General features: G+C 48.3%; 1 protein-coding gene across 1 annotated transcript in view; it reads right to left on the reverse strand.

The window, feature by feature from the left end:
- Nucleotides 1-14,768, reverse strand: part of unc79 (unc-79 homolog, NALCN channel complex subunit) — a 103,047-nt gene that overhangs the window by 40,368 nt on the left and 47,911 nt on the right. Inside the window, 6 exon segments of the mRNA XM_077240201.1 lie at nucleotides 4,306-4,533; nucleotides 8,705-8,920; nucleotides 9,290-9,421; nucleotides 9,497-9,620; nucleotides 11,629-11,819; nucleotides 11,903-12,133. Coding sequence (XP_077096316.1) covers nucleotides 4,306-4,533; nucleotides 8,705-8,920; nucleotides 9,290-9,421; nucleotides 9,497-9,620; nucleotides 11,629-11,819; nucleotides 11,903-12,133 — 1,122 coding nt within the window.

The raw sequence follows: 14,768 nt of genomic DNA on the forward strand, positions 1-14,768 counted from the left end.
GTGAGTGAGTGAGTGGGTGAGTGAGTGTGTGAGTGAGTGAGTGGGTGAGTGACAGAGTGAATGAGTGAGTAGGTGAGTGAGTGAGTGAGTGGGTGAGTGGGTGAGTGGGTGGGTGAGTGAGTGAGTGGGTGAGTGAGTGGGTGAGTGAGTGAGTGGGTGGTTGGGTGAGTGAGTGAGTGGGTGGGTGAGTGAGCGGGTGGGTGAATGAGTGAGTGAGTGGGTGGGTGAGTGAGTGGGTGGGTGAGTGAGTGAGTGGGTGGGTGGGTGAGTGAGTGAGTGAGTGGGTGGGTGAGGGAGTGAGTGAGTGGGTGGGTGAGTGAGTGGGTGGGTGAGTGGGTGGGTGAATGAGTGAGTGAATGAGTGAGTGAGTGAGAGAGTGGGTGGGTGAGTGAGTGAGTGGGTGGGTGAGTGAGTGAGTGAGTGAGTGAGTGGGTGAGTGGGTGACTGAGTGAGTGAGTGAGTGAGTGAGTAGTGAGTGGGTGGGTGGCTGAGTGAGTGAGTGGGTGAGTGAGTGAGTGGGTGAGTGGGTGAGTGAGTGAGAGGGTGTGTGGGTGAGTGAGTTGAGTGAGTGGGTGAGTGAGTGAGTGTGTGAGTGAGTGAGTAGTGAGTGGGTGGGTGAGTGAGTGGGTGGGAGGGTGAGTGGGTGGTTGAGTGAGTGAGTGAGTGAGTGAGTGAGTGAGTAGTGAGTGAGTGAGTGAGTTGGTGAGTGAGTGGGTGGGTGAGTGACTGAGTGAGAAGTGAGTGGGTGGGTGAGTGAGTGAGTGAGTAGTGGGTGGGTGAGTGAGTGAGTTGGTGAGTGAGTGGGTGGGTGAGTGAGTGAGTGAGAAGTGAGTGGGTGGGTGAGTGGGTGGGTGAGTGAGTGGGTGGGTGAGTGAGTGGGTGTGTGAGGGAGTGAGTGAGTGAGTGGGTGAGTGAGTGAGTGAGTGGGTGGGTGAGTGAGTGAGTGAGTGGGTGAGTGAGTGGGTGAGTGAGTGGGTGGGTGAGTGAGTTTGAGTGAGTGAGTGAGTGAGTGAGTAGTGAGCGGGTGGGTGGGTGGGTGAGTAGTGAGTGAGTGAGTGAGTGAGTGAGTGGGTGGGTGGGTGGGTGGGTGAGTGAGTGAGTGAGTGAGTAAGTGGGTGAGTGGGTGGGTGAGTGAGTTGGTGAGTGAGTGGGGGGGTGAGGGAGTGAGTGAGTGAGTGGGTGAGTGAGTGAGTGAGTGAGTGGGTGGGTGGGTGGGTGAGTGAGTGAGTGAGTGAGTGGGTGAGTGAGTGGGTGGGTGAGTGAGTTTGAGTGAGTGAGTGAGTGAGTGAGTAGTGAGCGGGTGGGTGGGTGGGTGAGTAGTGAGTGAGTGAGTGAGTGAGTGAGTGAGTGGGTGGGTGGGTGAGTGAGTGAGTGAGTGAGTAAGTGGGTGAGTGGGTGGGTGAGTGAGTTGGTGAGTGAGTGGGTGGGTTAGTGGGTGGGTGAGTGAGTGAGTGGGTGAGTGAGGGAGTGGGTGGGTGAGTGAGTGGGTGAGTGAGTGTGTGAGTGAGTGAGTGAGTGGGTGAGTGACAGAGTGAATGAGTGAGTAGGTGAGTGAGTGAGTGGGTGAGTGGGTGGGTGAGTGAGTGAGTGGGTGGGTTGGTGTGTGGGTGGGTGGGTGAGTGGGTGGGTGAGTGAGTGAGTGAGTGGGTGGTTGGGTGAGTGAGTGAGTGGGTGGGTGAATGAGTGAGTGAGTGGGTGGGTGAGTGAGTGGGTGGGTGGGTGAGTGAGTGAGTGAGTGGGTGGGTGAGTGAGTGAGTGAGTGAGTGAGTGAGTGAGTTGGTGAGTGAGTGGGTGGGTGAGTGAGTGAGAAGTGAGTGGGTGGGTGAGTGAGTGAGTGGGTGGGTGGGTGAGTGAGTGGGTGGGTGGGTGAGTTAGTAGTGAGTGGGTGGGTGAGTGAGTTGAGTGAGTGAGTGAGTGAGTGAGTAAGTAGTGAGTGGGTGGGTGAGTGAGTGAGTGGGTGGGTGAGTGAGTGAGTGAGTAGTGGGTGGGTGAGTGAGTGAGTGAGTTGGTGAGTGAGTGGGTGGGTGAGTGAGTGAGTGAGAAGTGAGTGGGTGGGTGAGTGAGTGAGTGGGTGGGTGGGGGAGTGAGTGGGTGGGTGGGTGAGTGAGTGAGTGAGTGAGTGAGAAGTGAGTGGGTGGGTGGGTGAGTGAGTGAGTGGGTGGGTGGGGGAGTGAGTGGGTGGGTGGGGGAGTGAGTAAGTGGGTGAGTGGGTGGGTGAGTGAGTTGGTGAGTGAGTGGGTGGGTGAGTGGGTGAGTGAGGGAGTGGGTGGGTGAGTGAGTGAGTGGGTGAGTGAGTGAGTGAGTGAGTGGGTGAGTGACAGAGTGAATGAGTGAGTGAGTGAGTGGGTGAGTGGGTGAGTGGGTGGGTGAGTGAGTGAGTGGGTGGGTGGGTGAGTGGGTGGGTGAGTGAGTGAATGAGAGGGTGGTTGGGTGAGTGAGTGAGTGGGTGGGTGAGTGAGCGGGTGTGTGAATGAGTGAGTGAGTGGGTGGGTGAGTGAGTGGGTGGGTGAGTGAGTGAGTGAGTGGGTGGGTGAGTGAGTGAGTGGGTGGGTGAGGGAGTGAGTGAGTGGGTGGGTGAGTGAGTGGGTGGGTGAGTGAGTGGGTGGGTGAATGAGTGAGTGAATGAGTGAGTGAGTGAGAGAGTGGGTGGGTGAGTGAGTGAGTGAGTGGGTGGGTGGGTGAGTGAGTGGGTGAGGGGGTGAGTAGTGAGTGGGTGGGTGGCTGAGTGAGTGAGTGAGTGGGTGAGTGAGTGAGTGAGTGGGTGAGTGGGTGAGTGAGTGAGAGGGTGTGTGGGTGAGTGAGTTGAGTGAGTGGGTGAGTGAGTGAGTGAGTGAGTGAGTAGTGAGTGGGTGGGTGAGTGAGTTGAGTGAGTGGGTGAGTGAGTGAGTGTGTGAGTGAGTGAGTAGTGAGTGGGTGGGTGAGTGAGTGGGTGGGTGAGTGAGTGGGTGGGTGGGATGGTGAGTGGGTGGTTGAGTGAGTGAGTGAGTGAGTGAGTAGTGAGTGAGTGAGTGAGTGAGTGAGTTGGTGAGTGAGTGGGTGGGTGAGTGAGTGAGTGAGAAGTGAGTGGTTGGGTGAGTGAGTGAGTGAGTAGTGGGTGGGTGAGTGAGTGAGTGAGTTGGTGAGTGAGTGGGTGGGTGAGTGAGTGAGTGAGAAGTGAGTGGGTGGGTGAGTGAGTGAGTGGGTGGGTGGGTGAGTGAGTGGGTGGGTGGGTGAGTGAGTGAGTGAGTAGTGAGTGGGTGGGTGAGTGAGTTGAGTGAGTGGGTGAGTGAGTGAGTGAGTAAGTAGTGAGTGGGTGGGTGAGTGAGTGAGTGAGTGGGTGGGTGGGTGAGTGAGTGAGTGAGTAGTGGGTGGGTGAGTGAGTGAGTGAGTGAGTTGGTGAGTGAGTGGGTGGGTGAGTGAGTGAGAAGTGAGTGGGTGGGTGAGTGAGTGAGTGGGTGGGTGGGGGAGTGAGTGGGTGGGTGGGTGAGTGAGTGAGTGAGTGAGTGAGTGAGTAAGTGGGTGAGTGGGTGGGTGAGTGAGTTGGTGAGTGAGTGGGTGGGTGAGTGGGTGAGTGGGTGGGTGAGTGAGTGAGTGGGTGAGTGAGGGAGTGGGTGGGTGAGTGAGTGAGTGGGTGAGTGAGTGAGTGTGTGAGTGAGTGAGTGAGTGGGTGAGTGACAGAGTGAATGAGTGAGTAGGTGAGTGAGTGGGTGAGTGGGTGGGTGAGTGAGTGAGTGGGTGGGTTGGTGTGTGGGTGGGTGGGTGAGTGAGTGAGTGAGTGGGTGGTTGGGTGAGTGAGTGGGTGGGTGAATGAGTGAGTGAGTGGGTGGGTGAGTGAGTGGGTGGGTGAGTGAGTGAGTGGGTGGGTGAATGAGTGAGTGGGTGGGTGAGTGAGTGAGTGGGTGGGTGAGTGAGTGAGTGAGTGGGTGGGTGAGTGGGTGGGTGAGTGAGTGGGTGGGTGAATGAGTGAGTGAATGAGTGAGTGAGTGGGTGGGTGAATGAGTGAGTGAGTGAGTGAGTGGGTGGCTGAGTGAGTGAGTGAGTGGGTGGGTGAGTGAGTGGGTGGGTGAATGAGTGAGTGAGTGAGTTGGTGAGTGAGTGAGTGGGTGGGTGAGTGAGTGGGTGGGTGAATGAGTGAGTGGGTGGGTGAATGAGTGAGTGGGTGGGTGAGTGAGTGGGTGGGTGGGTGGGTGAGTGAGTGGGTGGGTGGGTGGGTGAGTGAGTGGGTGGGTGGGTGGGTGGTTGAGTGAGTGAGTGGGTGGGTGGGTGAGTGAGTGGGTGGGTGGGTGAGTGGGTGAATGAGTGAGTGCGTGCATGTGTGCGTCTCACCACCAGGCGGATCTCCTCGTGAGGGGTCAGTCTCTGCAGCAGGTCGCAGGCCAGCTGGTAGCAGAGGATGCTGGACTGGCACAGGCTGCACTCCAGAGCCTTCTCGTCCTTCTGACAGGTGTGTGAGCCGCCCCATGGGGCCTGAAGAACACTGTTAATGATGCCAACCACGTCCCGGCCCAGACTGCTCTCCAGGCCTGGAGTCAGCGCGTCCTCCTGTAACTCCATCTGCACACATGTGGAATGCACTGGGATTGGCATTTAGAGATATTCTGAGACACGTTTCAGGACCCACTCATTCGTAATCGCATACTTTATTCATACTTTAAATCTAATGTTAACACATGGAATCAATGTTGATGCTGTTGAAATTCTGCAGCAGAACGATGACATCTCAGATCATTATCGAGTCTCGTGTAAACTTAATTTAGCCAAGGCTGCAAAGCCGACTCACATCGGGTGGTGATGACGCAGTGGATAAGACACATGCCTTTGTTGTGAGAAACCCGGGTTCGAATCCACTGTGAGACACCAATGTGTCCCTGAGCAAGACACTTAACCCCTAGTTGCTCCAGAGGCGTGCGACCTCTGACATATATAGCAAATGTAAATCGCTTTGGATAAAAGCATCAGCTAAGTGAATAAAAAAATGATAAATGACTCCATGTTATGAAAATGTTATACCTATCACTTCTGCCACTGAAGATTGCTTTATTAATAATCTTCCTGATCAGTTTTATCATCTCAGCATCCCAAATAGCTTAGCAGAACTCGATATTGCGACAGAAACTTTTGACTCTCTCTTTTCCAGCATTTTAGACACAGTTGCTCCTTTGCGCTTAAAGAAGTTTAAAGAAAATAGTCCAACGCCGTGGTACAACGAGCACACTCAGGCCCTTAAGAGAGCAGCCAGAATTCAAATTCAAATTCAGTTCAATTCAAGAAAACAGAACTAGAGGTATTTCGCATTTCATGGAAGGAGAGCTCGATTGCTTACAGAGAGGCTTTAAAAACTGCTAGATCTGCTTATTTTTCAACCCTATTAAAAGAAAATAAACAAAACCCAAGGTATTTATTTGAGACAGTGGCTACACTAACGAAAAATAAAGTTTCAAGCCCAGACGTTTCCAAGCAGCACAGCAGTAATGACTTTATGACCTTCTTCACTTACAAGATTAATAATATCAGGGAGAAAATTATAACTATGCAACCGCCTACTACAATATCGTATCAGACAGTGCAGTGTAGTCTCACTGATAAAAAACTTGATTCATTCATTGCTATAGGATAGTGAATTTTATAAACTTGTTAAATCATTTAAATCGACAACATGTATGTTAGACCCTATACCGACTAAATAACTGAAAGAGATGCTTCCAGAGGTCATAGATCCTCTTCTTAATATCATTAATTCATCTTTGTCATTAGGAAACCTACTAATTATTAAACCGTTTGTAAAAAAACGCAACTTGATCCCACAGAATTAGTCAATTACAGGGTGATCTTGAATCTACCTTTTATGTCAATGATACTAGAAAAGGCAGTATCCTCATGTAGCAATGTTCAGGGAAGAAGGAGGCGGGAACCGGCGAACAATTAAACATACTTTATTTCAAATAAAACAAACAAACCAAAATACCGCCAGCAGCGCCTCGGGGACGACTGCTGGCAACTGAAAATAAACATAACTGCCAGCAGCCCCTCGCGGACGACTGCTGGCTAAAGTAAAATACAAATACAAAAACCAAAAACAACTAAAACACAGGCCTGTTCCTCTCTCGATCATCAACGTCGTCGCTCCTCCTTTATGCTTTCGCTCCTCCGTGAGAGATGCGAGACCGGTGTGCTTCACAGGTGCTGCTCATTAGCAATCGCACCATTTGACACTATCGACCACAACATTCTTTTAAATAGACCTGAACATTATGTTGGCATTAGTGGAATTGCATTAGAATGGTTTAAATCATACTTAGCTGACCGTTATCAGTTTGTAGCAGTAAATGAAGAGATGTCTTATCGATCACAAGTTCAATGTGGCGTACCACAAGGCTCAGTACTAGGACCGTTGCTGTTCACTCTGTACATGCTACCCTTAGGAGATATTATTAGGAAGCATGCGATTAGTTTTCACTGTTATGCTGATGATACTCAGCTCTATATTTCTTCACGCCCTGACGAAACTTACCAATCCACAAAATGAACGCAATGCATAGCTGATATAAAAAACTGGATGACTAGTAATTCTAATTATTGGAAAAAACTCTCTCATTGGAAAAAACTCTCTTATGTAATAACCTAAAATACTGTCTAACACTTGATGGCTGCTCTGTCAAGTCTTCTTTGTCGGTTAGGAACCTGGGTGTGTGTGTGTGTGTGCTCTTTGATACCAATCTTTCATTTGAAGTCACGTGTCTAATATCTCTAAAACCGCATTCTTCCATCTTAAAAATATATCTAAATTATGACATATGCTTTCAATGACCAATGCGGAACAGTTAGTCCATGCGTTCATGACATCAAGGCTAAATTATTGAAATGCTATTATGGGTGGTTGCCCTGCACGCTTAATAGAGAAACTACAGCTGGTCCAAAACGCAGCCGCTAGAGTTCTTACCAGAACCAGGAAGTACGACCATATTAGTCCGGTTCTGTCAACACTGCTTTGGCTCCCTATTAAACATTGTAAGTAATCAGCAATATTTTAAAATGTATACAAAGCACTAAATGGTTTAGCTCCCCAGTACTTGAGCGAGCTCTTAACGCATTATAGTCCTTCACGTCTATTGCGATCTCAAAACTCCGGCCAGTTGATAATACCTAGAATATATAAATCGACTGCTGGCGGTAGATCCTTTTCCTTTTTAGCACAAAAACTGTGAAACAATCTTCCTAACATTGTCCGGGAAGCAGACACAGTCTGTCAGTTCAAATCTAGACTAAAAACACATCTCTTTGGCTTAGCATACACATAACACTCTATAGACTTCTATAATTCAATGTTAGGCTGCATAGTTTAGATCAGCCGGAACCGGGAACACTTCCCATAAATCCTGATGTACTCGTTACATCATAAGAAGGATGGCGTCTATGCTAATATTAGTCTCTCTGTTTATCCCGAGGTTTACCGCTGTCCGCCGGATCCAGGCCGTATCTAATAATTAATAATAATAAATCTAGATCTGATAAAGGACCTGCGCCTGGACACACACACACACACACACACACACACACACATGCACGCCAGATCTGATGAGGGACCTGCGCCTGGACACGACGACTACGCAGTCCTGAAGTGTCACTAGCCTATCCCCTGTGAAGGCCTCCTTCCCTTTACCTTTGTACTGATAAAATGTTGTCAAAATGATTAAAGTTCGCATGGCTACCCGGAAGCGACAAAAAATTATGTATTATGAATTTTTAAGGCCAGACAAGTAATTTGGTGAGGTCAATTTGTAAAGAAAGATTACACGCCTGCGCACATATATATTCTCAAACGCGCATACAAAACTGAACACGTAATACGCATGTGAACGCCGTCACCGTTTTCACAGGTTCACGTTTTTAGGGCTTGCGCGGAGATGATAATGTTTTATTTATCAGTATTTTAAAAGATATATAATTTATTAAATTATATCAAACAGAAACAAAGCACAAACATTTGCTTGACCAGCAGCAACAGCAGCACATTGCAAAATTATTTATTTACCCAAAAACTCTCTTTGCAGAACACACAATTCTTGCTCCGCTCATCTCCCCAAACATTTCCTCCTGCATAATCAGTTTTTTTCTCCTTTTCGCTGCAAATCAGCACACAGACAATTTGGATCTCAATCTTCCTGCAGGCTATCATTTTTAATAACAATTTCAGTCTCGCGCGAGAACTCTGGTCTCACGCACACGTGATCTTGCGTTATTTCCTTGTGTGTGTTTGGTTGTGAAACGTAGTTTGCGGACCAGACAGAAGTTGTCTGCGATTCTTTCTTTTGTCAAGTCATGCAGTGTGAAACCTCCTGACGCCGATCCATTGTGCAGTGTGAACACACCAGCAACTGAATGTTACCCCAGATAGTCGTGCAGTGTGAAAAGAAAAGTGACCCGACTACTTAGAAAATCGTGCAGTGTGAACTCGGCATAAGTTAATAACTAATGATCTTTGCAAAGGAAGTTAATCAATCAAAACTAACATTAGCTGGACAATAACTTTATTCTAGAGCTGCTGTAAAGCCAAAACAAATCTCTGTTACTTTAATTTCCTATTATCACTGTAAAGATGCTTTGAAACAATATATACTGTTAAAAGCACTATATAAATTAAGGTTACTTGACACACACACACACACACACACACACACACACACACACACAGACACAGCAGAGATCTGCCTGAGCATGCCGTCACCTGTTTGAGCACCAGGTCAAACATGAGGATGAAGCAGCCCAGGTTCATGTCGTCATCATCACAGTCCAGGTCCAGGGCACAGTTCCCGGCGGCGTGGCCCAGGTTCCTGAAGGGGCTGCAGCGCAGAGGGCTCCGGAATGGGCTCCGGAACGGGCTGGGGAACGGGCTCAGGTTATTGTGCTGCCCTCGTCTGCCGGGGTCTGAAACCACACTGACCTGCGGGGAAACAGCTGAACAGGTGAGTTCTTAAGAAGAAAGAAAATATCACACACACGAATACAACACTCATCTGAGAAAATGGCTGTCTTTCTATTCATTATCCCACTGCTTCATGTAGCTTTCAGCTTTCTGCCTTAACAACCGTCTACTTGGTTATGAATTTCTCCAAATATAGTTCACATGTGAAGTCTGTCATCAGTTACCTATGCTCACGTCAGAACACAAATTAAGATATTTTTTATAAAATCTGAGAGATTCCTGTCCCTTCATTAAAAGTCCTGAGTCCACCCAAACCTGAGCGTGTGTAACTGATGCCAGAACTGAATATTTGTCTGAACTGTCCCTTTAAGGAGAGTCGTCAATCACCCTGCGGGGTCCTGACAGGTCTGCAGCACGAGCTCTTCTCTGATTGGCCAGTTCCTTCAGTGAGTTCACACCGTCAGAGAACATGCTGATGAGCAGCTGCAGAGGAATCACGATATCCAGCTCCGACAGAACCTGCAGAACACGAATACAACACCGGCTCACACTCCACATACAGACCAACACAGATGTGTGTGTGTGTGCACTCACATGAAGCCATAGCAGCGCTTGCTCTTGCACTGATGCTGGATATCCAGTGAATCTACAGCTGATGAATCCAAACATCTCCTCCATGGAAAAGGGCAGCGGACACAACTCAATATCAAACATCTTACTGCAAACAGAAACAAAACCACGAGATCAGATGATAAAGCTGTCTATCCTCAAATACCCACAAGCCTCTCTTCTCAGAAAATATCAGTGAAACCGGTTTGACTGTGAGAAACACAGCAGGACATAAAATTAACAGAAACAATTGTGATCAAACACAGTGATATGAAGCTCAGTGTAATCAACGTCCACTGGAGGCAAGTGTGCAGAACCCAAGTGCAGTTTAATTATACTCAAACATGATCAAACATAAAAAAGACTTGGCTTGGCTTTTTCATAGTTTGAAAAACATGTACTTAAACATAAACATGATCTTACCCAACAGTGGTTACACATAACAATAGTTGACCATGACATGAGACTAGGGAAGTGTAGGGGTGGTGATGGCACAGTGGATAAGACAAATGCCTTTGGTGTGAGAGACCCGGGTTCGAATCCACTGTGAGACACCAATGTGTCCCTGGTTGCTCCAGAGGCATGCGACCTCTGACATATATAGCAATTGTAAGTCGCTTTGGATAAAAGCGTCAGCTAAATGAATAATTGTAAATGTAAATGTAATGTAAATGGAAGCACATGGCAGGAACACATGAGGGCAAGGGAATTAGACCTGGACCTGGGCCAAGGAGCAGGCTTGGCCACTATGGCCGAGGATATATGACACCCACCCAAAATGTTCTTTGGCTGAGCTATGGGATTGTGGACTGGAGCGGGCTCAAGGGTTGGAGTCCCCTCTGGACGCTGCTCAGGGGCTGGAGTCGATGCGTGTGTGTGGCTCACACACACAATATGGCTGTCGCCACAATAGTCAATGCTGCAGACTCTGGTATGGCGGCCATCTTGGCAGAGGGCTCTGGCGTGGCGGCGGCCATCTTGGGATGAGACTCTGGAGTGGTGGCCATCTTGGGACGAGACTCTGGTACGACGGCCATCTTGGGACGAGACTCTGGAACGGCGGCCATCTTGCGACGAGACTCTAGAACGGCGGGCATCTTGGGACGAGACTCTGGAACGGAGGCCATCTTTGGACGAGACTCTGGAACGGAGGCCATCTTGGGACGAGACTCTGGAACGGAGGCCATCTTGGGACGAGACTCTGGAACGGAGGCCATCTTAGCCAGGGCCTCTGGCTCGGCCGGCTCACGGGTTGGAGCCGATGTGTGTGCTGCCCACACACACAAAAATAGCCGTGGCCATGATGAACAACGCTGCATCATCCGGAGCTGACTCGGCAGGCATTATGTAAAGAAGCTCCGGCTCGGCAGGAATGACATGAAGAAGCACAGTCTTGGCGGTAGTGGGTACTGCAGGATACTTGTCCACAATACCCACAGTAAATGAAGAACCGCTCATTAATAAAGCAAAGTCAATATACTCTGCAAGCAATCCAGGAAAGTCACTTTCTGGCATTATGTAATTCCAGTAATCGTCAAGTCCATTGCAAAAAATGCCCTTGAGGGCAACGTCATTGAAACTGACTTGGTGACAGAGTTCACAAAAGTCCTTGACATAACCCTCTCAATGGGCCGTTTGCCTTGACGACGGCGAAGGAGGGCAACTGCTGGGTTTATGGTCTGTCAAGTATTCTGTAATCAACGTCCACTGGAGGCAAGTTTACAGAACCTAAGTGCAGTTAAATTATACTCAAACATTAAAGAAAGACTTGGCTTGGCTTTTTCATGGCTTGAAAAACATGGACTTGAACAAACATGATCTTACCAACAGTGGTTACACATAATACTTGACCAAGACACATGGCAAACACGAGGGCTTAAATGAACACAAGGACTAATGACTAAACAAGACCAATTACAACTTGAGACAAGAGACTAGGTAAGATCATGGCAGGATCACATGAGGGCAAGGGAATCACATGATAAGACAATAAACATGACTGATATGAAACATGAACCAAAAAGCAAAACAACCTGTGACACTCAGATGGAGATTATGGAGACACAGACAGGTGTCACTAGTGTGTTTGTGTGGAACAGTTACATGTGCGTCTGTACCTGAGGACCTCACGAAACTCTTTAAGCTGCTGGTCAGGAACTTCAGTGCGAATAGCCTCCAACCACTCAGGCATGAAACACTCCCACAGCGGCTGACTGATCACGTTATAGGGAATCAGACACAGGATGCGATTCAGTCCTTCCTTCAGCTGTGTCACAGTGCTGCATGACTTATCCCAGTATCCTCCCACCTGCACACACACACACACACACACACACACGCTGAAACCACAGTATGCAGTATGTTAGTTACATCGGCGCTCAGTTCACTCACCCTGGCAAACTCCACCGGTTTGGGCAGAAGGCACATTACCATGACGTCAAAACGCACGTCGCACACCGTCTTCAGCCACTTGGTGACAAACTGAGGCTTGAGCTTCTCCACCAGGCTCCCCACCTCATCGTCCATCATGTAGGCGGTGGAGTGGAACCACTGGAAGACCATGCTGACCAGCCGCGCCAGGCTCTCGGTGGGCGTGTTCTCGCTGGGCGTGCACAGACTCACCTGCGCCAGCAGATATATACGTTAATCAACCATCACAGTTAAATCATATTTGTTCTGTTTTTATCTTTATCAGAGTTGTGAATGTGTGTTTGCGGTCTGAACAGAATGTGATGAGATACAAAGAACAGCATAACAAAACAAACATTCAGCATGAGCAGTGGAAATAGACACATGAACAAATCACTCTAATGAGCCAAAGCTTTGAATGATTCGAGCTGAAACGCTCAAAAAGACTCCTGAATTCAGTAGTTACTGGCTTGAATCTTCCACAGAATTAACTGAAATTAAAATTCCCATAGAGTTGGCTCACTTGGTACAACACATGACTATGGGATATTTGATGAAGAAACCTTTATTCACGCCTGAAGGCCAAAGACACATGACGAAGTGGGTGGGGCTCCTGCCCATAGCATTTTATTCCCTTTGTTCTTCAGCTCCTCACCATGCTGCTAGAACACCGTCACACACATTCACAAGAAAACAAATGGCTAATAATCTTTTTCATGAGAAATATCTGAGAATAAGTTATCGCCCGTGTCCTATGGCATGTCGATGTTTATAGTATACAACACTGTCCAGTGTGTTTGGAATAGTGTGCACTAGGCTGGATCTCTCCAACCCAGATGCATGTGTGCACTGCCGGCAGCTCTATCGTTCAGTGCTTGAGCAGCGTGTAGCAGGTGCTTGGCGGGGCAGTGGCCAAACACAGTCCGCTCCTGTCTTTGGGTGCTAATCCAGATGCGTTGATCGCCGTTTTTGGAGGCCATGAAGAGTTGGGGCAATTGTGTAGAGGGTAAAGAGTATCAGTGTTGGGTCCATGACAAGGTTGAGTCTGAGCAGGACTTAGACTGTCATCAGGGATGATTCTGTCTGGATGCGGGTGAGGAAGGCTCTGACGTAACTGTGTACCTGCAGCCTGAGAATGATCTGCTATAAAGCAGAGCAGAGCACTGAGTTTTGGCCCCATTTCGGTGGATTAATTGCAACTTCTGTGCCCGAAAGGGCTTCCCCTGTACTGAGAGGGGAAATCTGTGTTCTCCTAAGCAAAGTAGCAACTTAGGCGGAGCCACAAGGGAAGGTGGAGGCCATTATTACCTCCTCCCAAAGAAAAGGGAGGATTTCTGCCCTATCTTAGATTTGGCTATTTTGGAGTTGAATAAACAGTTTAAGGTGTTACAAGTTCTAAATGCTTGCAGTATGTCACCTGTTATGCCCTCTACATCCTCAGGATTTTTTACATCAGTGGATTCGCCTGATACATATAACCACAATCCTCTCCATTCAGGGGATTGCCTACAAGTTTTAGGTCCCTATAGTGCCGTGCATCCGTATCCAGATCAGATAGAGGACCTGCACCTAGACAAGACCACAACGAATGATGTAGTCAGCCGGATCCGGGCCGTATCCAGATCAGATGGAGGACCTGCACCTAGACAAGACCACAACGAATGATGTAGTCAGCCGGATCCGGGCCGTATCCAGATCCGATGGAGGACCTGCACCAAGACAAGACCACAACGCATGATCTAGTCAGCCGGATCCGGGCCGTACCCAGATCAGATGGAGGACCTGCACCTAAACTAGACCACAACGAATGATGTAGTCAGCCGGATCCGGGCCGTACCCAGATCAGATGGAGGACCTGCGCCTGGACACGACCACAACGCATGATGTAGTCAGCCGGATCCGGGCCGTATCCAGATCAGATGGAGGACCTGCACCTAGACTAGACCACACCGCATGATGTAGTCAGCCGGATCCGGCCCGTATCCAGATCAGATTCTGGCGCTGTACATTTAAGCAGTCAGGGGCAGACTGGGGCAAAAATTCAGCCCTGGCACTATAGCCACACCAGCCCACATTACACACAATAGCGGAATATACACAACTCAATTCTCCAGCGGCAGCCATGAATTCAACCCAAGCGCTCTGATGACGTGGATTGTTACGTTACCGTTGATCACATAGATATGATGTCTATGGTTGCTCATCTGTCCATCATCGTATAAAGCCCGCCCTGACAATTTGATTGGTCCGAAAAAATTTTGTTCGGGCATATTAGCTCCTCAACGGATCGAGTCCATACCGAACTTTCCGACCTAAAAATTATGTGGCCGGGGTTCGGGCTGGCATCCAGGCTAACACTAATGTCTAATGTTAACACACTTCTAAGAAGTCAAGTCAAGTCATCCTCATTTATATAGCGCTTTTAACAATGTAGATTGTTTCAAAGCAGCTTTACAGAGATAAACATGTAATTTAAGGTAACAGAGATTGGTTTAGTTTTATAGTGGTTCTTGAAAAATGTTTTTTCCAGCTAAAGTTAGTTTTGATTGATTCACTTCCGTCTAAATTATAGTTTGTTATTAAATTAGGGGCCGCTAAGACGACACCGTTCTCTCTAAACAGACTTTAAACGTGAACCTGTGATAGACGCTGATGGCGTTCACATGCGCATTAAGAATTGATTCTATAGTTATGTGCGTTTGAATATGTGTGCGCAGGTTTGTAATTCCTTACAAACCATGCCTAAACAAACTACTTGTCTTGTCTATCCATTTTGATGCAGAATTTTATTTTATCTTATCACTTCGGGTAGGTACACGTGCTTTGTGCTTTGTAAGTAATCAGCAAT

Source organism: Siphateles boraxobius, unplaced genomic scaffold (genome assembly GCF_051911475.1).
Source record: "Siphateles boraxobius isolate OS27281-9 unplaced genomic scaffold, OSU_SipBor_1 22, whole genome shotgun sequence".
Taxonomy (NCBI): Eukaryota; Metazoa; Chordata; class Actinopteri; order Cypriniformes; family Leuciscidae; genus Siphateles; species Siphateles boraxobius.